Here is a 25251-nt window from a genome sequence, read left to right as displayed (position 1 = left end):
ATCACCCCTCAAACTATCAAGAAATTGTACCGTATCTTTATTCTCTTCAAAAGATAAATTAGTCCTTAGATTCTGTAAAAATACAAAATACCCCTAAACTACAACTTTTTATAGTTTGAGGGTATGATTGTCAAAATAATGGTTCTGATTTCCACTTACCCCAAAAAATAAAAGGCTTCTGATCTGAATGATACACAAAACACGTGTATAAAGTTATGCAATATTTGCTCAATTGAAATGATGCTGGTTACCTTTGGTTCAGCTTCAGCATCCACGTACGAGCCATAGTAAAAGCCAATACCTCTTAATCTCTGGCATTCCGTATGGTGTTTATGTCTCTCTTCATAACAACATAGAATTTATGAAATGATCAGCCTCACATCCAGGTCTAGCTGATGATGTAAAAGTCACATTCTTCAATGGCACTCTCCTCAATCTTCAGAAGCTGATCTCCCCCACTTCAACATCCTAATATGCATATGCCTAACTACATTCGCAGAGATAGCATCCAAGGGCTTACAATGGTGGAGCCAGGACATTCTAGGGGACATGAAGTTTAAGGGCATGAATGTATATAAATCTGGTATTTGGAGGCCATGTTCCGAATACGCTAATTTAGGGGGCCAAAATTGTTAAGACTCAATTCTCCAAAATCACAAAAGGGTTTTGGTACAGTTGATCGAGATATAAAGCCTCCAATTTCAAGGCTTCAACTCAAGGCAACCAAATACCCCAGTAACAAGTTATACATAGCATAAATATGCTTCATCTCATCCTCTTCTTGCCTTTCCCTAATTGCCCAGATTTGAAAGCATGTTCTTGTTCTTGAAGGAAGGCTAAAGCCTTTCCATACTTCTCTGATCTTTCTTCTTCCAATAAGGTCTTGTCTTTTTGCTTCACCTCATATAAGAAAGAATTATCTTTACGCAGTTCACGAGCAGCCCCTTTAGCTTCACGATTTAGAAGTTTCTTCAACTTTCTCTGCTCAGCCCGTTCACGATCTGGATCATAATCTCTACCTTTAACAAAGCTGCAAAACAACATGATGTAAAATGCTCAGTTCCAGCCACCCATTCTTAGTAATGTTATATAACATAACAAAGATAAAAGTTTGGGGAAAGGGGAATGGAGTGAATTACTTCTCCTCAAATTTTGGATTCAGTAATTTGATAGGCACTGGCTTTTGCTTCCGCATTTGAAGCGGATGCCGCAACAAGTAATGTTCTTCAGCTTTAGTCTGAATGAGTTGAGCAACATCTTTGAATTTATCTTGCAATACATACGGCATATTTTCCTGTTGTGCTACTTCAAGTAACAACACAGAAATCGGCAGAAAAATTTCAGGAAAGGAACTTAATCCCTCATAAATGTTAACATATCCTCGTAGGGTTTCAATAACAGTTACCAGCACACCAGCCCTGCAAGTTGAAAGGTCAAATCTAATCAAATGGCAACAACCTTACAAAGAGATTCTCATAGAACGAATTCTAATTACAACATTTTGAACAGACATCATATTAATAACGAACAGAGGAATGCAAAATGTTTGGACAAGGCCACTATACCACTGGGCAGTAAATCACAATGCATCACCAAGTTCAACACCCCAGCATGTTATAAATTTTTTAACAAGTAATACCTCAACACGTTATACCATATTGTATCATTGAGTGGTGTGATAAAACCCCATCAACACCCTCATTTGCCAAGGAAGAAAAAAACCACCCACCACCAACCTGAAGGTATCAGAGGTAAAAAAAGGAGAGTCCTCAGGCATATCCATTAATGCGATAAAATTCAGCGGACCGATCTCAATCTCGCGATCACGTATACAAAGCAGGGGCCTGAGTGCTTTAAATTCCAATCGATAATAAAACTGCAAACAGAGTAAACACGAGTCATTTCTGAATGAATCTTTACAGTAGAATGCCCATCAGCAGGTATATAATCTCAAGCAAATTCAAAATAATTGACTACTTATTTGATTAAGAAAAACATTAGATGCATTCTAATGTTAAAACTGTGATACAAAACACAAATAAGAGATTGAGGAATCATACCAGAGAGTCTTGACATTGAACAGGTTTTGTGTTTGCCGCAGCCATCAGCAAAGTTCGGAGAAACGTTATTGCTTCCGGACAGAACTTCTGAGATTGTCTAGTGACCTGCAATAAAATTAATCAAATGAACAACTACAAATTGCAACTCTTGCATGAAAGGGTAGTGACATACCAGTTCAGTCATGCAGCACAGTATATTACCAATGTTGACCGTATTAAAACACTCAAAACTTCATCAGTGGTAATATGAAAGTGAAAGTGGAATCAGAGAGTGCGGTATACTTAAAAGTGGCATGTCTGCATAATGAAGAAAGCAATTGGATAAACATAGAATCAATAAAATCTTTTGACTCGTACTGTCCATTCAGAAGCTTTTCTTATTTTTTATAAGCAATGCAATTTTATTAAAAAGCACAGAGAGGTGAAACTGAAGTACATATTTAGTATACAAACAGAAAATCCAACTAGCAAGAAGAAGAGAGCAAAATCATTAAAGTCTAGAAAACTATAGAATCAAAAGAGAATAATGCTGACTGAGGAAAACAAACATATGATGGATGAGAATAATAGTCTTCTAACACCACTCAGACTCTTCAACAAACCTTATTAAACATCCCACAAGAAAATCAAAATCTATTGAAAGAGGAAAGCAAATAGTTTAAGAAAATACATACAGAGAGAAGCATAGAGCATAAGAAAGATCCCATAGCAATATCCCGCCCCAACACAATGGGACAGCGCATCAGATATTCACACATCAACAAGATTGCTGGAGTCATGACCACATGACGAAAGTCAGAGCATGGGAATATCATGGACCAGAGCCTCAAAAGAAATAATGTTTTTGAAGAAGGCCAACTGCTAATTTCTGCAAGAATAAAATGAATTGAACAGTGTAAAAATATTTAAGATAAATCTCAGTAACCCTTTCTTGTAACAATGAATTTGGAAAACAAACAATGAATATAATTTTCCCAGGGCTGACCTGGATCTTTGATGATCTCACAAAGTTGCATTCGAACTCGTAGTATCCTCTGACGAGCACATATTGCAGCAAAGTACGGGATCTCCACACTCATCTCCATCAATGGCTTCAGCAGCAAATTTAGTAGCTCGAAATTTAAAGGCTTTTTATTTGCTAAGATGGCAAAATACTGAAGTAGCATGCCATAGAATACCTACACAGGAGCAGACATAATGGTGAATATCAATGGAATTAAGTTGATTATATGGTTTGTGTATAAAGCAAAAGACAAACCAACAGTCATGGCTGTGTCTAAAAATAGCCAATAAACCTTCTGCTTTAAATATTTCTGGAAACCATAAGCTAATATAAGTTAGAAACTAGAATGATCACCTTTTTTGAGAACTCCTAATATGCAAAAGACAAATTAAACATGCATTAAAAGTTTTGCTATTATCATCCTCCTAATACAATTTCAATGCTAGGAAATAATCTAGTTTTTCACAAAGCTTTAAAAGATTTTGCAAAGATGAAAGGGCAAAAAGCTACTTGAAAGGAGTACACATTAATATTTTTTATAAGTAAACAATAATTTTAAGCACATCAATATCTGGGTAATATCAGCAACCTTACAAAATTCAGTCCACAATTACATTATAAAGCTTTCTGACTTCATACAGCCTTGAAATCTAAAAGACAAAATTTAAGAAATTTTAAGTCAAGTCTCCAAGATTTGGTAAGCCTAATTGGTCAGAATTTAGACCAATCAAAAAAATTGGTCAGAATTTACAAACAACCAATAAAAATATTTTTATAAAAGTACAAAAGCCTAAGAAAGATTCATACTTGCATTTTCTTTCGATTTTCTGCTGCAAGCTTGATTGCATTGCTAGTCCGAATTCGATTAAGTATCAACATAATGTCATTATTAGAACGATTGCCCAATAATGCAGATAACTCTTCAAAACTCTTTGGAGCTTCAATTAAGTAGGGAAGGTCCGACGTTGAAGAGTGTTTACCATCTGTTTTGTCTTTTTTGGCATCTAAAATATCTCCATTTCTCTTACTAGCTGCAAAAGCATTAGTTTTTTCTTTCTTTTTCTGGGGTTTTGGCTCCATCTGTTGCCCATCATCATCATGTTCTTCACCTTCTTCTTCACCCTCTTCCAAATCTTTACCCAAAGTGTCATCATCACTTTGTTCCCAGTCCTTCAAAGATAGATTATTTTCACCTTCCTCATTATCTTCATCAGATCCTTCTTCATCACTATCATCTTCAGCAGTTTCAGAATCACCAGAAGAATCACTAGCTTCACTCTCAGAATCATTGCCGTCCCTTCTTTCAAGAATCTCATCAACCCAACCCTTTTTAGCCCTGGGCTCTTCTTCAAGTGAGAAGGAATCACCAAGATCATCCCCAGATATAGATCTTCGTCCCTGGGTAGACGGTTTCAGAGCATCATCATTGTCTTCATCACTGGAATAATCAGGAGCAAGCATTCTCTTCTGTCGTTCATCCTGAAATGTTGAACATCATAAAATGTTGTAAGTATTCAAGTTTATATTTTACCTCAAACAAAAGAATATGTCCCATTCCCAGAGTATTGCATTGCATACAATGATAAAGATGTATGAATCAATAAAAACAGGACCCACATCATCAAAATGTAGTGACAAGTATGCTAATTCAAGTATGGTGCACATTCAAAGTCTTACCATCATTCAGTTAAAAATTTACAAATAACTTGTAAGAAATAAACTATTTATAAAGTGTAAGACAGTAGGAATCATAATATTTCCCAAGTCAAGTTATATTCATGTACCCTAACAAGATATTCAGATATCTGCATGTCAAACCCTCTATTAGCCATAACAAACCACAAAACCAGCCCAGAGAACAAGAACTACATATCCTGTTAGTATGCAGTCACATGCACCTATATGGGCACATACAAGAATTATGATGATGCGCGCTCATACCTCCAAATGCTCTAATCGTTCTCTCTCCTCCTGGGCAATCTCTTCAGGAGTCTTAGTCCTGTCTGAAGGGCGAGCACGCATTTCCAGTGCCATCTCTTTGACAAGTTTGTCATAAGAATCAGGTTGATCCTGCCATATGCAATAATTTGATTCTCATAATTGCGCAAGTCAACACATATGAAAGATCATAACATAAAAACGCAAACAGCATTCCTTTTTTTTATCAGTAAAGGAGAACTTTATTAATGAGAAAAGTAGACGCAGCCCAAGTACATGGGACATATACAAGAGCAACACCAATGCTTGATCGTCATATAAGTCATGAATGTTCATGCCATTAAAATCTATAACAAAAAATCTAATCTCCAAATTTCTTGGGCTAAATTTACTCGTAAAAAAATCTATAACAATTGACCAGTGGAATAAGGTATTAAGAAAATAACATTCTAAGCTCGTCCAATGTCCATTCACAATCCTCAAAACTCCAAATCCATTCCTCTATCCATATACACTACCATAAACAAATCGGCACCATCTTCCACATAGATGCTATTTGAGAGTTACCTCGGATGCCTCTTCAACTTGCCAGTAGATCAACCACCCTTTGTGGCATCATTTAAAGTAACCCCACTCTAGCAAAGATATCATTCCAAAAGCTCATGGCCACATCACAATGCAATAATAAGTGGTCCACAAACTCCACACTTTTCTTGCACATATAGCACCAATCCAACACAATGATTCAGCGTTTCTTTAGATTATCTAGGGTGAGGATCTTCCCTAAAGAAGTTTTTTGGGGGGCCTTAGTCTTCCATATGTTCTCCCATGGGAATGGATTTGTATCTTGTATCATAAGGGACTGCATGCCAAGCTGTAGATTTTGCATGGTAGCAGGGGAGAAGAAGGTAGCCTCTGTTTCCAGAGCCCTGGTTTCTTCTTCTTATTGAACTTAAAAATCCCAAATGCCAAATGTATTGCACAAAAATTGAAATCTAGAATCTTCATCAGAAAACCATACCTGGCTAAAATTTTCTGTTTTTTGAGTTGAAGACAGCTCATCCTTCTTCTTTTTCTCATTCGGAACACTCTTGTTCACAAGAGCCTTCAAAGCATTCAGCTTACCAGGTTCAGTTAAAGATAATAATGCCTCAGACTGCACTAAAGATGTGAAGTTTTTGTCCAATTCATCCATCAAATGTTCATTATCTTCTTTCTCTCTTGCTTTTTGTGCCTGAAAGCGGTTAGTGAAACTTATTAATTGAAACAAAGATTAAGAAAATAGGATAACTTTATTCACAAGATTTTTTTTTTATTGGCACTAGGTGTCCAGGAATAGCATCCCGACTAATCCCGGGGGTGCCCAGACCCTCGGCAAGGAGTTTCACAAAGAAATTTTCTTAAATGTGAAAAAGATTTTAACCTTAAAATATTTGCTTTTTGAGATAATCTCGTCCATCACTTCTTTCTTGCTTTTGTGTTTCTGCAGTGAAAAGACATAGCTTTGTATCAGATTGAAGCCATCATTAACTATGAAACAAAAATTATTCAGCAGATGACACAATCCATACTAGGAATATGATTCTGGGTGGAAAAATGTAGTCTTCACATCAGGAAAAATGAAAAAACCAAATGATCACAGCTAGAATATATGCTGCTAATCTAAGGAATCAACTAACAGTAATGTCTACATAGACTAAGTAGAGTACTCAAGATAAATTACACCTCTGTAGAACAAACAGATAAATGAAACTTTTTTCCCTTTAGTATTTTTTGATAAGTACTTTTTTCCCTTTAGTGTTAGAGAAAGGAACCAGGGGAAATACTTAAACGCATTAAAAAAAAATGATATTTGCATAAAGCTCCAAGATAGCTAAGAGACACAAGATGGAGCAGCAAAAAGGCAATTATAGAAAAAGAGAGTAAACATTAGTGAGTTGGGATATACAAAACTATAACATCAAACAAGATAGTCCGAAATAAGAGAAGTATCATTGAATTGACAATCTACACTGTTCGTCATGCTCATTAGGGGCATGAATAACAAATAATAATATAGAATGTGAATGTAGTGCACCAAAATAATAATATAGCAGAATAACTCTCACATTTTCCCCTCCTTCAATCAGATGCCTCTCCTGTGGATTCTGTGTCTTATGAGCATTAAGTTGATTTAGCATGGCTGACTGTTCTGCACAGTTAAAGGCATCCTTAATAGGCAAGTAAGAAACTTCCAATTGTTTAGCAGAACCGTTACAAAAACAAACTACAAAATGCAGATTGTTATATTCTGTAATCCGAGCATATATCTATCACTAATTGAAAGCAGAACTATCGGCCAAACTAGTTGTAGAAAATTCTAACAAAGAATGTTTACATGGCAACACAAAATCCCATACATACTCTTAGTGGCTTCACCATCATAGTCATCATCATCAGGCAACAATTCATCCTCAAAATCATCCCTGTCAGAGAATGCACCGAGACCTTGGATTTCAAAATCTTCTTCTTCTCCATCTGATAAGTTATACTTGCCTTTTTTACTCAGTTTCAACTACAAAGGAAACAAATGGAGAAATTTTCAGGTAAGAAGAAGGAAAAATAAATAAATAAATCACAGGTCCTGATTACTCTGCATTTAACTCAGCCAGTTTGATATATTCAGCTATGCCCAAAAATCTCAGGAAAACGAGAATTTCACATTTGAGTGGCACGCATTGTCATTTTTGAAGTACAATCTCAACAGCCGATATAAAGTATGATGTCTCAAGAAGACTAATCGATAGAAATTAATGCCACGTCTTACCGAGAAGCGTCAGGAAATAAAAATGATAAAAAAACTGGGCATCCAGTATTTCAGGGAAAAAAAACAGAGAACCAGCCAACCATAATTCAAACTAAATGAGTAACTTGGCATGATATTTTCCATCCATCGGGCATTGATAAAAGAAACAATGATAAATCACAAGACTTTGTTAGATTCCTTAGTCCTAAAGCTACCACCAAAATGCAGTAGAGAATTATTCGACATTCAAGTGTCAAGGGAATCCAAATTAACATACCTGACGCTCACGCTGAGACCGCAGAATAGCCTTATCAAACTCGCCAAGCGCGTCATTATTCTCCCCAATACGCTTATCCAAGAACACCGAAGCCTTCCCACTTTGTTCGTACTCCTTCAGCAGCGTCTTCTTCCTCTGCCTCAAACGAAAAAAAGAAAAAAAAAATCCATCACTAACCAATATAATCGACACAATGTAACTTTGAAAATCGAAGGGACTAAAAGGGTCTTAAATGGGTAAGCTCGTTCATTCGTACCTTTTCCACAGCAAGGGAGCGAGCGAGGCCGACACGGCGCTCTTCCCCCTTGCGCTTCTTCCCGAGGATATCGAATTTTCTTCGGGACCAAATGGTCTCGAATGGATTGGCTTTTGGGGCCTGAACTTTCATGGCTACGACGTTCGGGCCTGACTTCTTCCTCTTTTTCTTATTCTTCTTGATGTCGTTGGGACCGGCGCCAGTGGGGTTCGATAGCTTAGCCATAGCTAATTTGATTGATTCGAAAGAGGGACGGAGAGTGGCGTTAGGGTTTCAGGTCCGGGAGGAGGGTGGGTGGTGCAGAGAGTTTAGGATTTTGCTGGGGGTTATGAATCTATGATCTCTATGAGCGTGATACGCTGGGTGGGCTGAATCGGAACCGGTTCGGATTGCGGTCTAACTAAATTTTAGCCCAAGATGGGGATTGTCAAATATTTTAATTAACTCAGTTCAAATTCATTTACATTAGATTATTTATAAATTTTGCTAAATTATTAAAATAGTTTTTCTAAATGATAATTATATGTTTTATAAAATCTAAATTAAAAAAAGTGACATATATTCTTTCCGTTAAAAAAATATTTATTTCTCACATGATATCTACTATAAATAATAAATCTATTTTGGTTTCTTAATTGAATTGAAGTCCTTGATTAGACCATCCCATAGACAACATTCTATGTTTGGAATTTCAATATGACTATTAAATTATTATATCATGTATATTTATGTATGCTTATTTTTACCAAAAACGTTATATACTATACTTTCTTTTTTTTGTAATCCTATTATAAGTAAAATAAACTAGGCCCAAAGTGATTCTAAGGCCCAACCCATCAAAAGATCATCACTAGAAGACAAAAGAAGAGAGAGAAATAAAATAGAAAATGGACAAGAGAATGCAAAGTGTTAAGGTGTCAAGAGGAAAAGAAGGGATGAGACATAAAGTAGGGGTGAGGTGACTTAAATTTTATAAAAAAATATTATACATCGTACTCTTTTTTTATTTTTATCTTGTTATGATGACGTGGTACTCTGCATTAGTCTTGAATTTTATTATTTTAAAAAATAATAGTTAATCTAACAATGAATAGAAAATATCATATGAGTAAAATATGAGGGAAATAAAATGAGAGAATATATAGTAGTAGATAGCACAACTGCCCCCATATTTACATAAATTTGATCAAACAATTTTAACTGAGAATTTAGAAAAATTTATATTAATTTTAATTTCCAGCATCTGGCCGCAGAATTTCCATCCATCATTTCCAGAGACCAAACGCAAGTAGTAGTAGTGCAAAAAGCAAAAAGGAAATAGCTCCAATCTTAGGTAAGTCATGAGGATTATCTAACTCAATGTATTGTATGTTCTGGATGTTTCCTCAGATCCTCGTACAATCATGTTCTAACTCAAGCTGAATTTCACAAGTTGGCATAATGGCATGCATGGCTACATAGAGTTGCAGCAACGAAGTCATGTATGATGATGAAGGTGAGAACTGTGACAGCCAAGGACAACCAACAGTCCCCTCAACTTGTCAAATTTAGAAGAAAAGGTCTGCAACCATGTGCCTTTAGCTACTAATGTAGCATCCTGAAGAGACCCTAAAGGAGCCCATGGGACCCCGCTGTCTTTCCCTTAGCCATAGTACGTAGCAAATGGCCTAAATTAATAATGGCACTGCATACTTTTTCATTCACAAACAATCCCCTTTTCATTATCATTTACAGACAAATACATATTCATTGTGGTAAGTTTAGACTATTCTTTATGGTCTCGGCAAGACTCACGTAACAGATTATTAGGATTCCTTATAATTTTCTAGCCAAAAGCCTTCTATATTTCGAAGAGAGATAGATATAACATACGAATCTCAACGTATTTAATGTTTGGCCACAAACTATGTCTTTCTCCGAGTTGTAGAAGGTGTTTAGGTGTATAGGAATCACAATCTGTAACAGATTAACACACACTTAAACTGCTTAAGCCAAGAGCCAGAAATCTTTCTGACGCTTGGTGGTGATCAAATACCCTCCAAGCTTCTTGCTTTTCCTCCTCACTGCAATTGCCAAGCAATCAGCATTATGGATACAGTACTCTACAATTCCACCTGTGACCCGTTTGCCTGCCCACATCATCATAAGGCGCCATGTTGTGGAGCGTTTCTTCTGCCCTAAAACCAGCATCGACACCCCCTGTTTTCTTGCTTCTTCCACTATAGCAGGTCCTTTTTCCCTCCCTTCCACAACTGCCACCTCAAGCCTCACCTATAAATGATAAGCAAGTGAAGTGCCATTCAAAGATATGCCAGTCTAGTCCATGGATATGGCTTATTTACAGGTATATAGTATAGCAAGTAATGAATTTTTGAAATTTATACAAAAAAGGATCAAGGAGCTCAACTGTAATGTACCCACCTCAGGTTTCTTCGACTGGCACAGTTTTCTCAACGAGTCAATGAATTCATAACTCCTTGGAACAATCTTCTTGCTGGACCCTTGACTGCAGCCTGTGAGAAATATTCAAAACCAAACTATACTCTAATTTACTGAATAAATCAGTCAACTTACATGAAGAAAAGTAAGAGTTAGAAGAAGAATCAAACCTTGCTTAGAAGGCTTTGTTAAGCAAAGAAGAATAACAGTGTCCTCGATCTGAACCGTGTGGGAGAGTGCCCATTGTAAAGCTCCCTTAGCTTCAAGGCTGGAATCAACCACAACCATTATTCTCCTACTAATCACCAATCCGGGTTTCACCCCATCACCTGATTCTTCTTCTTTGACAGTACCAGGATTCTCACTTTTTTTATCAGATTTGTTGGAACTCATGACATTCACAGGCTTAGAATGTACAGGAGGGGAACGAACTCTAGCATGAGGCCTAATTCTGTTTAGACAGAAACTCGGTAACTTTGTGCCTGCTTTGGCCATCTCCTGAGATAGGCTCTTGAGTGAAAGTGAAGCGCCAATTATTATAAGAAGCAGCAGAAGAGGATAACAAATTTCTAGATATTAATGTTGCTCTGGTCCACGGTTGATTTCTGCTTTGCTAGCTTTCCCTTTTCTTTTCCTTTCTTTTCATGTTTTACCCCTTTCTTTCTTTTACTCTTAATCATGATTCATGTCAGTTCTTTGTTCCTTTATATTTCCCCGTGTGTGGGGACTAATTCCTGAACGTGCTTGTCATGAAGCCATAGGGCCATCCCTTCTAATTCCAGCTGTACGTTCAGTTCAGTTCTGGTTGTATTGTTAAGGTGCTTTTCCTCTTCTACTAGCATCTTAACAAGACATAGTTCAGCTAATTGTAGAGTTTCTCTCTCAGACCACCAACACACACACGTATAGTGCAAATCCCGTCCACTACCTTTAAAAAAGTGTCGGGTTCAACGTTAAAAAATTAATTTTTTATGTAAATTTTATATTTAATCATTTTTTTTAAAAGATGTGTACGAGACTTACATCTTTTAAGATTGTAAATATCATTTCTTTATACATAAATATTACAACAAAAATGTTTTTTTAGATGAAATTTTTCATCCCAAAGAATGTCATTTTCATCTCAAAGATTGTTTGCAATAAAAATGATGTTTTTAATGGAAACTTTCGTTAAAAAAACATTCCTGTTGTAATGATATTTATATACATATACATATTTTTTTATTTTCCATTGGACAAGAACAATTGTGCGATGAACTAATTAGGCAGATTCTAACATGCAGTTCCATGACATGAACTGGCCGGCAACTGAAATCCCAAAAGGACCCCTATCCAGTAATTCAGTACGCTAATGTTCATAAACCAATTAAGGGGTCTAGGACATTCAAATTATAATAAATAAATAAAATAGCAAGATGATAATTTCCGGTGGCCAATTATAAAAGAATTAATTGATAAAAAATTCCTTTGATTTAGGGATCTATCCGAGAAAATGAATCAAAGTCAATTTTGTTCTTTCATAATAAAGTTGAAGACTCACATATTTTGTTATTATTATTTTCATTAGGGCTGTACAAAAACTGAAGAGATTGACCGTAACCAATTGGAATTAGCCGAAACTGATAGAGAACCGGTCGGCCAATAGTAGAAAATGTTAAAAATTAATATTAGTTGATTTGGTTCCGTAGGTTTAAACCGTATTCAAACTGACATACCGACCAATATAATATATATTTTTATTATATTTTTATACAAAACAATACCATTTAACTTAAGTGAATTAAACTATGTCGTTTTACAGTTATGATTTAAAAAATATATATTAATATCAAATGATGTTTGGTTTAATAATACACCAAATGACATCGTTTTATAACTAAGCTTTAGAAAAATAAAAATAAAATAAACATAAGCCCACACACCATGTACCACACTTTTTTTTATCTTTTACCAAATATTTAGTATATGGATAATAAGTAAAAAAATTTAATTAGTTTAAGAAAAATAAACCCAAAAAAAAATTTTAAAAATAGAGAAAATTTTAAGAAATAAAATAAAAAGTATGGTCTGTGATATGTGGGCTTATATGTAGCAAAGCTCTTAGAACAAATAATAAGAAGAAGAAATGAAGTTTTTTGGTTTAATGCATCAAACGACATTGTTTTGGATTATGGTTTAACCTAGTCTTCCCCTCCCCTCTTCTTCATATCATTTCCTCTTAGAGTCTCATTTCACACCGTCTTTCTCTCCTCTTTCATGCAGCTGCATCCACCGGCCCAAGATTTTTCTCTCTCACGTCGCAATCACACACTAGTCTCACTCCACCGACCTCCATTAGGTCTGGCCATCCCATCTCTCTAATCGCACTTCCCTCTCGGTGCTCTCTCACTCTCCCAAACTCTCATCGCGCCACCCAAAATTGGTTAAAAATCGTCGAACTGACTAAAAACTGACCAGAATCGGTAGTGTCAGTTTTCTTCCAAACCAATTCATTCGGTTTTCACCCTTAATTTTCATAACTGTTACAACAAATAAAAGAAGGTTAATAAAAAGTTGTAATTATATATTATCTATACAAGGAAAGTCCCATTTGCTCCCAAACAATCTATCATATCGTAGTACGCGCGATCACTTCTGAGTAGTGATCAGTACTAATAAAGACTACCAAAGATGTTACTTTACCCCTCAAACTACAACTTCTCCTTTTGCAATTTGTCCCCTCTTGAAAACCAATTATTAAGATTATGCATTATCAATTTCTCATTCATTAACAGTCCTATATATTTTAGTCATGACATGATCGTGAATTGTAACTTATTTTTTTAAAAAATGAGGGATATTTAAATTATAAACACTTTAATAGTTTTTTGTGGCTGATCATAATAGTTCCACAAGCCAACCATACTAAAAATTTCAGAAATCTAAGCTTCTAGATCACAGTTACCAATAGCTAGCTAGACCGCATTACATAAATATAAATATATATACATATATATATATGTATGTATATACATACTAGAAAAGCAGCTTATTGCCACGAGTTCTTGTTCCACGACACAATATCGTGGCAATAAGTGGTGATTTTGTCACCAGAGTAATCTGTGGGAGTGAAACATGTCATTTACCATGAGATCACAGTGGTGACAAATACTTTACTGGCAATTATGTTTTTTCCCACAAATTTCATCTTTTAATGCCACCCTTTTCTTCTAACGGGAAAAAGAATCCATTAATGTATATTCTTCGTGGCATAAAACTTTTAACGTCAGAATTTAATTTTTTTCCACCATATCGCATCATCGCTATTTTGCACGTGATGAAGAGCATACAAATCCGTGAGTACAGAATTATTTGCCACGAGTTGAGCTAGGCATTTCCCACGACTTCGTGTTGCCGCAAAAGGTAATTAATGAAACCGCGCGATTCTTAATTACGCGCGATTCTGATTGTCTCTGTTTTAAGGCCAGGGTTTTTCCTTTTCTATACCCAGCCGTTTACCCCCTTTCCCACCTCCGTCCCCCAAACTCGCAAGGAGCAAATTTCAATGATTTGGCCTCCTTTTGTACTAAAGCCATAGCTCACCCTCTTCGCCAGTTATATCATCCCCGGAACCCCCAAGCACCTTCTTTCCCTCACCCACTCAGCCATTTCTACGAAATTCATGCACGGTATGCCCTAGCCTCCATAACCCAGTTCATCAGGCCGAAGTGTGTGGCTCTCACGGAGGCAAAGTCAAGCCACGGTACGGTTTGAGCTGAATCTCCCTTCGTTTTCTTTCTATTTGATGTGGTATGATTGTGTAAAATAAAATAGAGATGTATATATATGCATGCTTACCGTTTCTGGCATTTATTGCAAATATATTATGTAGGGCAGAGATATATATATTAAGGATATATGCATATATTGCAAATATGGGAATACTGGTCCGTAAACTGATTATCCTTAAAAAATTAACACTTCCTTTGAGCTTGAGTGTAGGGCAGATTTTCTTAATCAAATTAGCTACTTTGATTAACCAAAAAGCCCTTCTAAATGCTTGTATATATGCCCCATTGTCAAGCTTCATCCTTAACTTGTTTTAAGGAAAATGGACGGCCACTTCCACGACAAATGTAGGGAATGGTTGTACAATATATGGGTCTGGTAATTGGTTTGAATCCAAACCAATGCACAAGACTTAAATCCTTCTTGTTGATGTCAATAAATGGTTTTAATTTATCCATGAACCTGCAGATGATGCAGTTTTAGAAAATGTGCAGCCATGACATATATAATAAGAATAAAAATATATGAGACACAAATCCATTTTGTATATAACATAATATATTATGACCTTTGTTTCCCATTAAAAGAAGGGAAGTCAAATTGCTGGGGTAGTAAAGCTGCATCCAGTATCCGCATTCAAGAAGAACCATGCACGCTCCATTTATATATTTCTGTAGACAGGTAACAGTTAAAAGTCAATGGCTCCCTCATCTTCTTCTTTTGACTCACATATCCACCTAGTTGGCCGCCTCGATTTAGTGTTCGTCACTGTAAGGTGAAGAGACCAAGAAATGTGGGCATTCTAGTATGTCAAAAGTTTCTATCCAACAAGATAAACAATTAAAGGTTGTTTATCTTCTGTTGCCCAGATGACTAACACAAGAGGGGGGGTGAATTGAGTTGTATTAAAAAAATAACAATTATAAATCAAATATATAATATAAAATATAAACAAAATATGAAATAACAATAAATATAAAGAGTAAGGGTAAGAGAGAAGCAAACTCAGTATGTTAACGAGGTTCGGCCCCACTGCCTACGTCCTCGCCTCAAGCTACCCCTTGAGGATTCCCAAATTCACTATTCAACCTCCTTCAGGTGGAGATAGAAACCTATTACACCTTTGAACAACACCGCTACAAAGGATCCGTGTAGAACACCCTCTACACTTACAATCACCTTACACGTGGTGATTCAACTATTCCCTGTGTAGAATACTTTCTACACACACAAGGGTTATACACACCATTTTTCTGATACAAAAGCTGATAGTGGGTAGGTTATCAGAAAACACTCCTCAACGAGTGAAATAAGAACAATACAGCGCAAGCTATATCTCTCAAAATGAACAAGGATTAAGGCTCAATGTTTAGAGAAGAGAGAATGAAAGCTTTGAATGAATGTTGTATGCTCTTGGTGTTGTGAATGTGAAGCTCTCAAATGATCTATTTATAGGCATATGAGACTTCATATTCAAATTTAAAAAGATTCACATGTCAAAGACAACATCATTCACTTTTTCAAAAAATTCAAATAAAAGGTTCTTCTTTTTCAATTGTCAAAGACAACATCATTCACTTTTTCAAAGAATTCAAATAAAAGGTTCTTCTTTCTCAATTGTCAAAGACAACATCATTCACTTTTTCAAAAAAATCAAACCTAATCTTTTACTTTTGGCATATGACAAAATGAGCACACTTTCATTTTCAAAAAATTCAAACCTAATCTTTTACTTTTTGTATAAGTCTAAAAAAGCATCAATCACTTTTGAAAATATTCAAATAAAACATGCACATGTGAAAGAGGACAATCAATCATCTTTAATATTTTCAAAGTTCAACCCTTTAATCAAGGCATGCACATGCAAAAGATGACAATCAATCATCTTTCAAAATTTTCAAATTTAATTTTCAAAAATATTCATGCACATGTGGAAAATGTATTTTAATGCTTTATGATAAAATATTAATTTTGAGCATTAATCCTAATTTCGAATTTTGAAGAGATTTACAACATTACTCTATAATTTTAATGTGAACTTGTTCCCTTCTTGCTCATGCTTGTTTCCTTGATGTGCTTGACTCCATTGTGTAGACAACTTGAGCTTGAGACTTCTTTATTCTTTGAATTCATTTGTTATCATCAAAATCCACGTGTAGATTTATAATCACATGAAACTTGAAATCTTGAGTTCAACAATCTCTCCCTTTTTGATGATGACAAATATTTGATAGAACTTGAAACCTATATTAATACTTAAGCTCCCCCTGAAAATATGCGTTAGTTTTTCAAGCAAAAGTATAAATATAATTCCAAGCATATATAACAAGTTTAGCAATTTAAACAATGTTAATGTTCTAGTCTAACACTTCTCCCCCTTTTGGCATCATTAAAAAGGATCCGCAACAAGAAAATGGACTGAAGAAAACGATGCGTTTAATAGTCACTGTAGATAGTTGAAAAATGGAGCCGTCCGTGACCCGACAAGTGCTGCAAAGCCTCGAGGCCTAACTCTATGAATTTAATACGGCTGAAGATTTAAACAATCGCCTGATGTTGTTGACAAACGGGATTGAAGGCTCCGAGTTTCTATAAAAAAATGATCATTTTCATCTATCGGATGCCAAAAAAATAATCACTTATTGACCTGAGTTCTGTTTTTCCACAACGATAGAATGGCTGAGCAATTCTCTTCCACTAATGTTCCAGACTTGAATCAGGAACCCTTGACGCATCAATCATCAATCTTCTCTCCTGAGGCCGTCAATACCATGATAGGAGCAGTGAACCGTTTTTCTAGTAAGGCTGATTCTGAGATTATTGCAGAATCAAGAATGCTCAGTAATCAATATGCTGCCTCTGTTACGATCATGTCTCGAAGGTTAATGGCGAGGGTGAGTGAGATTGATCATCTTAACATGCAAATATCTGAGTTACGACAGAAGCTTGCTAATAAGGATAGTGAGAATAAAAGGCTAAAGCAAGAAAACCAAGAGTTGAAAAAATTTGCAGATTGGTATGCTCATGATCTGCAACCACGAATAGAAGAGCTGGAACGAGAAAGGGTTCAGATACAAGGTCAACATCGGCAGATAACAGCAGAGGTTCATCGTTTACTAGAAAAATAGGGACAATCTACTGTTAATCTCGCTGGCTTAGTAAGAAAACTTTTGACAATGTGTGTCCAGCATATCTTGTATTTCTTTTGACTAAATAAGATTTGAAGAGAAAATAGTTTGTCTTATTCTTTATGCTATCTCTATAAAATCAGTCCTGAAGTTCATCTAATCCGCATCAAGTTTTCATCTCATCTCTATAACTCATCTGCATTCCTTCAGCATTCTCGTTTTAAGCCTTCTATTCTTTTCTCAATGGCTCATTCTTCTAACATTTCTCTAGATCCATCCATGAGGCATTCTGCATCCCAACCTCATGTTCTTTCTGCAGCTACCATTGGTGCCATGTTGCAGCAAGAAAATAATAATCTGACTAATAAGTCAGATTCTGATGCTATTTATGACTTGGTGAGTCTTGGGACTCGCTACTCTTCCTCTATTGTGGCTTTTTCTCAGCGGCTACAAGCCAAAAATCACGAAGTTGAAAAGCTCAAAGAACAAATTGTTGTACTTCAACAAATTGTTCAAGAGTCTCACACAAGGGAAGGAATCATTCGGCAGAAGAATAAACAGTTGAAATCTTTATTAGATTCTTCATTCCGCTTGCCGGTTCCCATGAATAAGAATGACATGATATTGTATGAAGAGAATGAGCGTCTCAAACATGAGGCTAAGAATCTCAAATTTATGTAAAAGTATTAAAAAAAATCTATCTCTATTTTTATTGACTCTGGTCTATCTTTTAAGAGATATTCATAGCATGCATCATACCTATTTCTCTTCTGATCATACATAATCTATCTTCTGGTAAAGGTTTTGTGAAAATATCTGCTAACTGATCGTGTGTGTTTGTGAACTCTAACATTATATCACCTTTTTGCACATGATCTCGAAGAAAATGATACCTTATTTCAATATGCTTAGTTCTAGAATGTTGTATTGGGTTCTTTGAAAGATTTATAGCACTTGTATTATCACATTTGATTGGAATGTGATTATACATGAGTTTAAAATCTTCAAGTTGTTGCTTCATGTAGAGAACTTGAGCACAACAACTACCCGCAGCAACATATTCTGCCTCAGCAGTAGATAGTGCAACAGAATTTTGTTTTTTACTAAACCAGGAAACTAATGCATGACCTAAGAAATGGCATGCTCCACTAGTGCTTTTTCGATCTATTTTACAGCCAGCATAATCTGCATCTGTGTAGCTGATTAGATCGAAAGATGTGTGCTTAGGGTACCATAACCCTAGGTTAATTGTACCACTAAGATATCTAAGAATGCGCTTAACTGCAATTAAATGTGATTCTTTTGGAGATGATTGAAAACGTGCACATAAGCACACACTAAACATAATATCTGGTCTACTGGCTGTTAAATATAATAAGCTACCAATCATACCTCGATATATCTTCGAGTCAACTGGCTTACCGGATTCATCTTTATCAAGTTTAGTTGATGGGCTCATTGGTGTTCCAATTTCCTTAGCATTTTCCATCCCAAACTTCTTCAGTAATTCCTTAATATATTTTGATTGATTGATGAATGTCCCACTTTTTGCTTGCTTAATTTGCAATCCGAGAAAGAATGTAAGTTCACCCATCATGCTCATCTCAAATTCTTCCTGCATAGTCTTAGCAAAAACTTGACACATATTTTCATTAGTAGCACCGAATATTATATCATCAACATAAATCTGAATCAAAAGAATATCATCATTTTCATATTTAATGAAAAGAGTTGTGTCGATTTTTCCTCTTGAAAAACCTTTTTCAATCAAGAAACCACTGAGTCTCTCGTACCAAGCTCTAGGAGCTTGTTTAAGTCCATATAGTGCTTTTGTGAGTTTGAAAACATGATTTGGGGAAATATGATTTTCAAAACCTGGAGGTTGCTCAACATATACCTCTTCATTTATAAAACCATTTAAGAAAGCACTTTTAACATCCATTTGAAAAAGTTTGAAATCTTTATAACAAGCATATGCAAGTAGCATTCGAATAGCTTCTAATCTTGCGACAGGTGCATATGTCTCATCATAATCGATTCCTTCTTCTTGATTAAAACCTTGGGCTACAAGTCGAGCCTTATTTCTAGTAATGACTCCAGACTCATCTTTCTTGTTTCTAAAAACCCATTTTGTTCCAATAATAGTATAATTTTTGGGTCTAGGAACAAGTGTCCAAACATCATTTCTTTCAAATTGATTCAACTCTTCTTGCATAGCTAGAATCCAAGATTCATCAAGAAGTGCGTCATCAATATTTTTGGGTTCAATTTGAGATAGAAAAGCAGTATGATTACAAATATTTCTAAGAGATGATCGAGTACTTACACCTTGTGAAGGTTCTCCCAAAATTTGTTCCACTGGATGATCTTTCACAAATTTCCACTGTTTGGTTGCATCTTGTATTAAATTTTGATGATCTTTCCTGATGGCTCCATGTTGAACTTCCTCTATTGCTTTCTCTTTGTTGAGATTGAGACTTTCTGTGTTATTTATACCTTCTATTTCTTCATCAATAGATTTCTTGGAGAGTGGAGAATTAGATTCATCAAATACTATATGCATAGATTCTTGTACAGTTAAAGTCTTTTTGTTGAATACTCTATAAGCTTTACTATTAGTAGAATACCCGAGAAAAATACCTTCATCAGATTTTGCATCAAACTTGCCTAAATTATCTCTGTCATTCAAAATAAAACATTTGCATCCAAATACATGAAAGTAACCAATGTTGGGCTTTTTCTCATTCCAAAGCTCATAGGGGGTTTTATCTAATTTAGACCTTAACATAACTCTATTTATAACATAACATGCAGTACTTACCGCTTCGGCCCAAAAATAACTAGGCAAGTTGTTCTCATTGAGCATTGTTCTTGCCATCTCTTGAAGAGATCTATTTTTCCTCTCTACTACCCCATTTTGTTGAGGAGTTCGAGGAGCAGAAAAATTATGAATAAAACCGTTTTCATCACAAAATGTTTCAATATTTTTATTAACAAACTCTTTTCCCCTATCACTTCGGATACTTGAAATAGTATAGCCCTTTTCATTTTGAATTCTCTTGCATAACTTGGTAAAGGCATTATGTGCCTCATCTTTATGAGCAAGAAAGATGACCCAAGTATATCTAGAGAAATCATCAACAATAACAAATGCATAATATTTTCCTCCTAGACTTGCAACTCTATTTGGTCCAAAAAGATCCATGTGTATCAGTTGCAATGGTCTAGTAGTGGAAATATGTTTCTTAGTTTTAAAAGAAGTTTTTGTTTGTTTACCAAATTGACATGCATCACAATTTTGTCTTTAAGAAAATATGTTTTTGGTAAACCTCTCACAAGATCATTTTTTGAAAGTTTGGAAATAAGTTCCATGTTGGCATGACCTAATCTTCTATGCCATAACCAACTAGTTTCATTTTGAACTGACAAGCAAATAGCATCTTGTGAGGTAATTTCTTCAAAATCAATTGTATAAACATTATTGTTTCTAAAAGCAATAAAACAAATATTACAATCATGATCATTCAAAATAATGCATTTATCCATTTTAAAAGTAACTGTAAATCCTTTATCACATAATTGACTTATGCTCAAAAGATTATGTTTTAAACCTTCAACAAGTAGAACATCTTCAATTATGAGAGAAGATTCATTACCAATTTTACCTATTCCCACGATCTTCCCTTTCGAGTTGTCTCCAAATGTCACGTGTGCTTCTTCTTTAGATCTAAGATCAAAGAACTTAGTCTTGTCTCCCGTCATGTGTCTTGAACATCCACTATCTAAAAACCACTTATTTTTGCTTGTGGATGACTTCATGCATACCTATAAAAACAATTAAAATGATTTTTCTTGGTACCCAAGTTCTTTGGGTCCTTTATTTATTAGTATTAGAAGAAACAAGATTTTTAGGTACCCATATGGCCCTAATAGTCATTGTATGATTTCTTCTAATAGGACAAGTATGATAATTATGACCATTTCTATTACAAAAATTACAAATAGCATGTGACATATATGAAAAACTTGAATGATTATAATAATATCCTTTTTTGACAAAATTATTTTTATGAAAAGAATTTTGAATATTAGCCTTTGAGGTAGAATGATTATCAAAGAAATTTTTATAAGGTTTGTATTTTTGTTTTGGCATATATCCCAAACCTGCCTTGTCAAAAACACATCTTTGACTACCAAGAAGTTTTTCAAAATTTCTTTTTCCATTCGTAAAGTTTTCAACAATATTTTCTAAATCGGTTTTCTTCTTATTCAATTCAAGATTTTCATCTTTCAAAATGATACTTTCTTTTCTTAAAATTTCAATTTCGTTTGTTAAAGAAAAATTTTTCTTTTTCAAAGCAGTATACTTGATACCCAATTTTTCAAATTCCTCATAAATCTCTTCTAAAACATTTTGCAATTCTTCATACGAAGGATTTTCAATATTATCAAGATTTGTTACCTCAATGTCATCTTTAGCCATAAGACAAAGATTTGCTGATTCTTCATTGCTTGCTTCACTATCTGAGCTACTTGAATCATCATCCCATGTAGCTTTCATTGCTTTCTTGCCCTTGTTTTGATCTTTCTTTAGCAGAGGACAATCTGGCTTGATATGACCAGGTTTATTGCATTTATAACAAATTAAAGTGTCGTTTTTACCTGAATCTTTCTTGGAAAACTTTTTGAAAGATTTCCTCGGAGGAGTTCTATTTTTCTTCAAGAACCTCTGAATTCTTCTTGTTATCATCGCAACTTCTTCATCTTTATCGTCATTTTCCTCATCTTCATCACTTTCACTTTCATGAGGAACAGCTTTAAGTGCTAAGCTCTTCTTTGGCTTTCCTTCTTCTTCTCCTCTTTTCAATGTGTACTCATGGGTGATAAGTGACCCGATGAGTTCATTGACTTCGAGCTTCTTGAGGTCTCTAGCTTCAAGAATCGCTGTAACTTTTGATTCCCAACGTTTTGGTAAAGAGTTGAGAATTTTTCTTACTATCTCCACCTTAGAATAAACTTTGCCAAGAGCTGTCAAGCTGTTTATGATGTTAGTAAAACGAGTGTGCATACTAGAAATAGATTCATCATCATTCATCTTAAACATTTCATATTCATGAGTAAGAATATAAATTTTTGATTCCTTGACTTGCGAAGTTCCTTCATAAGTTACTTCCAAGTTATCCCAAATTTCCTTTGCCGTAGCGCAATTCATTATTCTATTAAACTCATTTCCATTAAGAGCATTATATAATAAATTCATAGCAGTTAAATTTAAAGTATAAAGTCTATCGTCTTCACGATCAAACTCTTCTTCTTCCTTTTTGACCTTTACTCCACCAACCACTTTTGTTGGAATATAAGGTCCATTTACAATACATTTCCATATTTCTCTACCTTGAGCTTGAAGAAATATTCTCATTCTAACTTTCCAGAATGAGTAATTATCTCCACAAAAGAGTGGAGGCCGACTACTAGATTGACCTTCACCAAATGAAGCTGCAATGTTAGCCATAAGATCTTAACTCAAAAGATAGTTAATCTTATAATAGAGCTCTTAGCTCTGATACCAATTGTTGCCCAGATGACTAACACAAGAGGGGGGGTGAATTGAGTTGTATTAAAAAAATAACAATTATAAATCAAATATATAATATAAAATATAAACAAAATATGAAATAACAATAAATATAAAGAGTAAGGGTAAGAGAGAAGCAAACTCAGTATGTTAACGAGGTTCGGCCCCACTGCCTACCTCCTCGCCTCAAGCTACCCCTTGAGGATTCCCAAATTCACTATTCAACCTCCTTCAGGTGGAGATAGAAACCTATTACACCTTTGAACAACACCGCTACAAAGGATCCGTGTAGAACACCCTCTACACTTGCAATCACCTTACACGTGGTGATTCAACTATTCCCTGTGTAGAATACTTTCTACACACACAAGGGTTATACACACCCTTTTTCTGATACAAAAGCTGATAGTGGGTAGGTTATCAGAAAACACTCCTCAACGAGTGAAATAAGAACAATACAGCGCAAGCTATATCTCTCAAAATGAACAAGGATTAAGGCTCAATGTTTAGAGAAGAGAGAATGAAAGCTTTGAATGAATGTTGTATGCTCTTGGTGTTGTGAATGTGAAGCTCTCAAATGATCTATTTATAGGCATATGAGACTTCATATTCAAATTTAAAAAGATTCACATGTCAAAGACAACATCATTCACTTTTTCAAAAAATTCAAATAAAAGGTTCTTCTTTTTCAATTGTCAAAGACAACATCATTCACTTTTCAAAGAATTCAAATAAAAGGTTCTTCTTTCTCAATTGTCAAAGACAACATCATTCACTTTTTCAAAAAAATCAAACCTAATCTTTTACTTTTGGCATATGACAAAATGAGCACACTTTCATTTTCAAAAAATTCAAACCTAATCTTTTACTTTTTGTATAAGTCTAAAAAAGCATCAATCACTTTTGAAAATATTCAAATAAAACATGCACATGTGAAAGATGACAATCAATCATCTTTAATATTTTCAAAGTTCAACCCTTTAATCAAGGCATGCACATGCAAAAGATGACAATCAATCATCTTTCAAAATTTTCAAATTTAATTTTCAAAAATATTCATGCACATGTGGAAAATGTATTTTAATGCTTTATGATAAAATATTAATTTTGAGCATTAATCCTAATTTCGAATTTTGAAGAGATTTACAACATTACTCTATAATTTTAATGTGAACTTGTTCCCTTCTTGCTCATGCTTGTTTCCTTGATGTGCTTGACTCCATTGTGTAGACAACTTGAGCTTGAGACTTCTTTATTCTTTGAATTCATTTGTTATCATCAAAATCCATGTGTAGATTTATAATCACATGAAACTTGAAATCTTGAGTTCAACATCTTCATATTTACGATTTAGCACAAATGCAAATTGAGCTAGCATGAATTAAATCGAACACTTAAAAGGATAAATTAATAGATTAGCTAGATCATCATCTATATCAAGTATATAAGAAATGTCAAACCCATGGGGCCCCCGCCATGCAAGGACTATTACCCTAAGTTCATGATCCATATATACACAAAATTCAATTCATTTGCCCTAATTTCTAGCGATTTGACTTGAGGTAGCTCGTACTAGTGCAGTACTATTAGTAGATCCAAACGTCAATATTCTTCTATCTTTCCTTTTCTTTTTGAGCTTCTTTCACATATAATAACTACCCTTTTACCCCATATATAATGCGTTTGAAATCAACCAACAAATAACCAACATATATGTGTGTGTGGGGGGGCATGTAACAAGGCAATCAAAGTTAAATCTACTCAGGTTCGAATTTGTGGAAAAAGTGCTGTGCATGAGCTTTTAGATAGAGCTTTGGATCTGTAATTATTTGAGCAATGGATATATAATTAGTAAGCAGCAAAAGTTAGGAAGTACTATTGTTTCATAACAACATATTCCACTATTCACTTCGTATTAGGACAAATTCAAGCCACCAAATGACCACTATTTCAAGTGAACCTAACAGTTTTGAGCATGGTGATATCGTAACCCTTAAGTCAATGCCCCTTTTTGAGGAAGAT

At 34.9% G+C, this 25251-nt stretch overlaps 2 protein-coding genes and 1 pseudogene across 3 annotated transcripts; all 3 read right to left on the bottom strand.

Moving 5' to 3' along the window:
• Window positions 1-14: 14 nt before the first annotated feature.
• LOC122313718 (nucleolar protein 14) lies at window positions 15-8682 on the bottom strand. Of its 2 annotated transcripts, XM_043128906.1 has the most exons (14): window positions 8320-8682; window positions 8064-8198; window positions 7405-7555; window positions 7110-7192; window positions 6425-6484; window positions 6023-6235; window positions 5005-5133; window positions 3871-4542; window positions 3046-3238; window positions 2735-2928; window positions 2061-2165; window positions 1737-1876; window positions 1140-1418; window positions 15-1030 (listed from the first exon to the last, which is right to left on the bottom strand). In XM_043128906.1, the coding sequence occupies exons 1-14, from the start codon at window positions 8542-8544 to the stop codon at window positions 766-768; spliced, it is 2844 nt and encodes a 947-aa protein (XP_042984840.1). In that variant the 5' UTR covers window positions 8545-8682; the 3' UTR covers window positions 15-765. The 2 variants fall into 2 exon arrangements, with proteins under 2 accessions (XP_042984840.1, XP_042984841.1); XM_043128907.1 differs by lacking the exon at window positions 8320-8682 and having other exon boundaries at window positions 7110-7187.
• Window positions 8683-10164: 1482 nt separating this feature from the next.
• Window positions 10165-11402, bottom strand: LOC122313848. The gene is made up of 3 exons (XM_043129123.1): window positions 10929-11402; window positions 10741-10832; window positions 10165-10590 (listed from the first exon to the last, which is right to left on the bottom strand). The coding sequence occupies exons 1-3, from the start codon at window positions 11251-11253 to the stop codon at window positions 10306-10308; spliced, it is 702 nt and encodes a 233-aa protein (XP_042985057.1). The 5' UTR covers window positions 11254-11402; the 3' UTR covers window positions 10165-10305.
• A 7054-nt stretch (window positions 11403-18456) lies between these two features.
• Window positions 18457-23133, bottom strand: LOC122312735 (annotated as a pseudogene).
• Window positions 23134-25251: the final 2118 nt, after the last annotated feature.

This window comes from Carya illinoinensis, chromosome 6, assembly GCF_018687715.1.
Source record: "Carya illinoinensis cultivar Pawnee chromosome 6, C.illinoinensisPawnee_v1, whole genome shotgun sequence".
Taxonomy (NCBI): Eukaryota; Viridiplantae; Streptophyta; class Magnoliopsida; order Fagales; family Juglandaceae; genus Carya; species Carya illinoinensis.
This window is presented reverse-complemented; position numbering and strand designations above follow the sequence as displayed.

Excerpts from the sequence above, each read along its gene's own strand:
- LOC122313848 (XM_043129123.1), bottom strand. The coding sequence starts at position 11,253 with ATGGCCAAAGCAGGCACAAAGTTACCGAGTTTCTGTCTAAACAGAATT. Across the intron at positions 10,833-10,928 it reads AACAAAGCCTTCTAAGCAAG|GCTGCAGTCAAGGGTCCAGC; the intron begins GTTTGATTCTTC and ends TATTTCTCACAG. Across the intron at positions 10,591-10,740 it reads GCCAGTCGAAGAAACCTGAG|GTGAGGCTTGAGGTGGCAGT; the intron begins GTGGGTACATTA and ends TATCATTTATAG.
- LOC122313718 (XM_043128906.1), bottom strand. The coding sequence starts at position 8,544 with ATGGCTAAGCTATCGAACCCCACTGGCGCCGGTCCCAACGACATCAAG. Across the intron at positions 3,239-3,870 it reads AAAATCGAAAGAAAATGCAA|GTATTCTATGGCATGCTACT; the intron begins GTATGAATCTTT and ends GCTCCTGTGTAG. Across the intron at positions 2,166-2,734 it reads TATGCTCTATGCTTCTCTCT|GTCACTAGACAATCTCAGAA; the intron begins GTATGTATTTTC and ends ATTTTATTGCAG.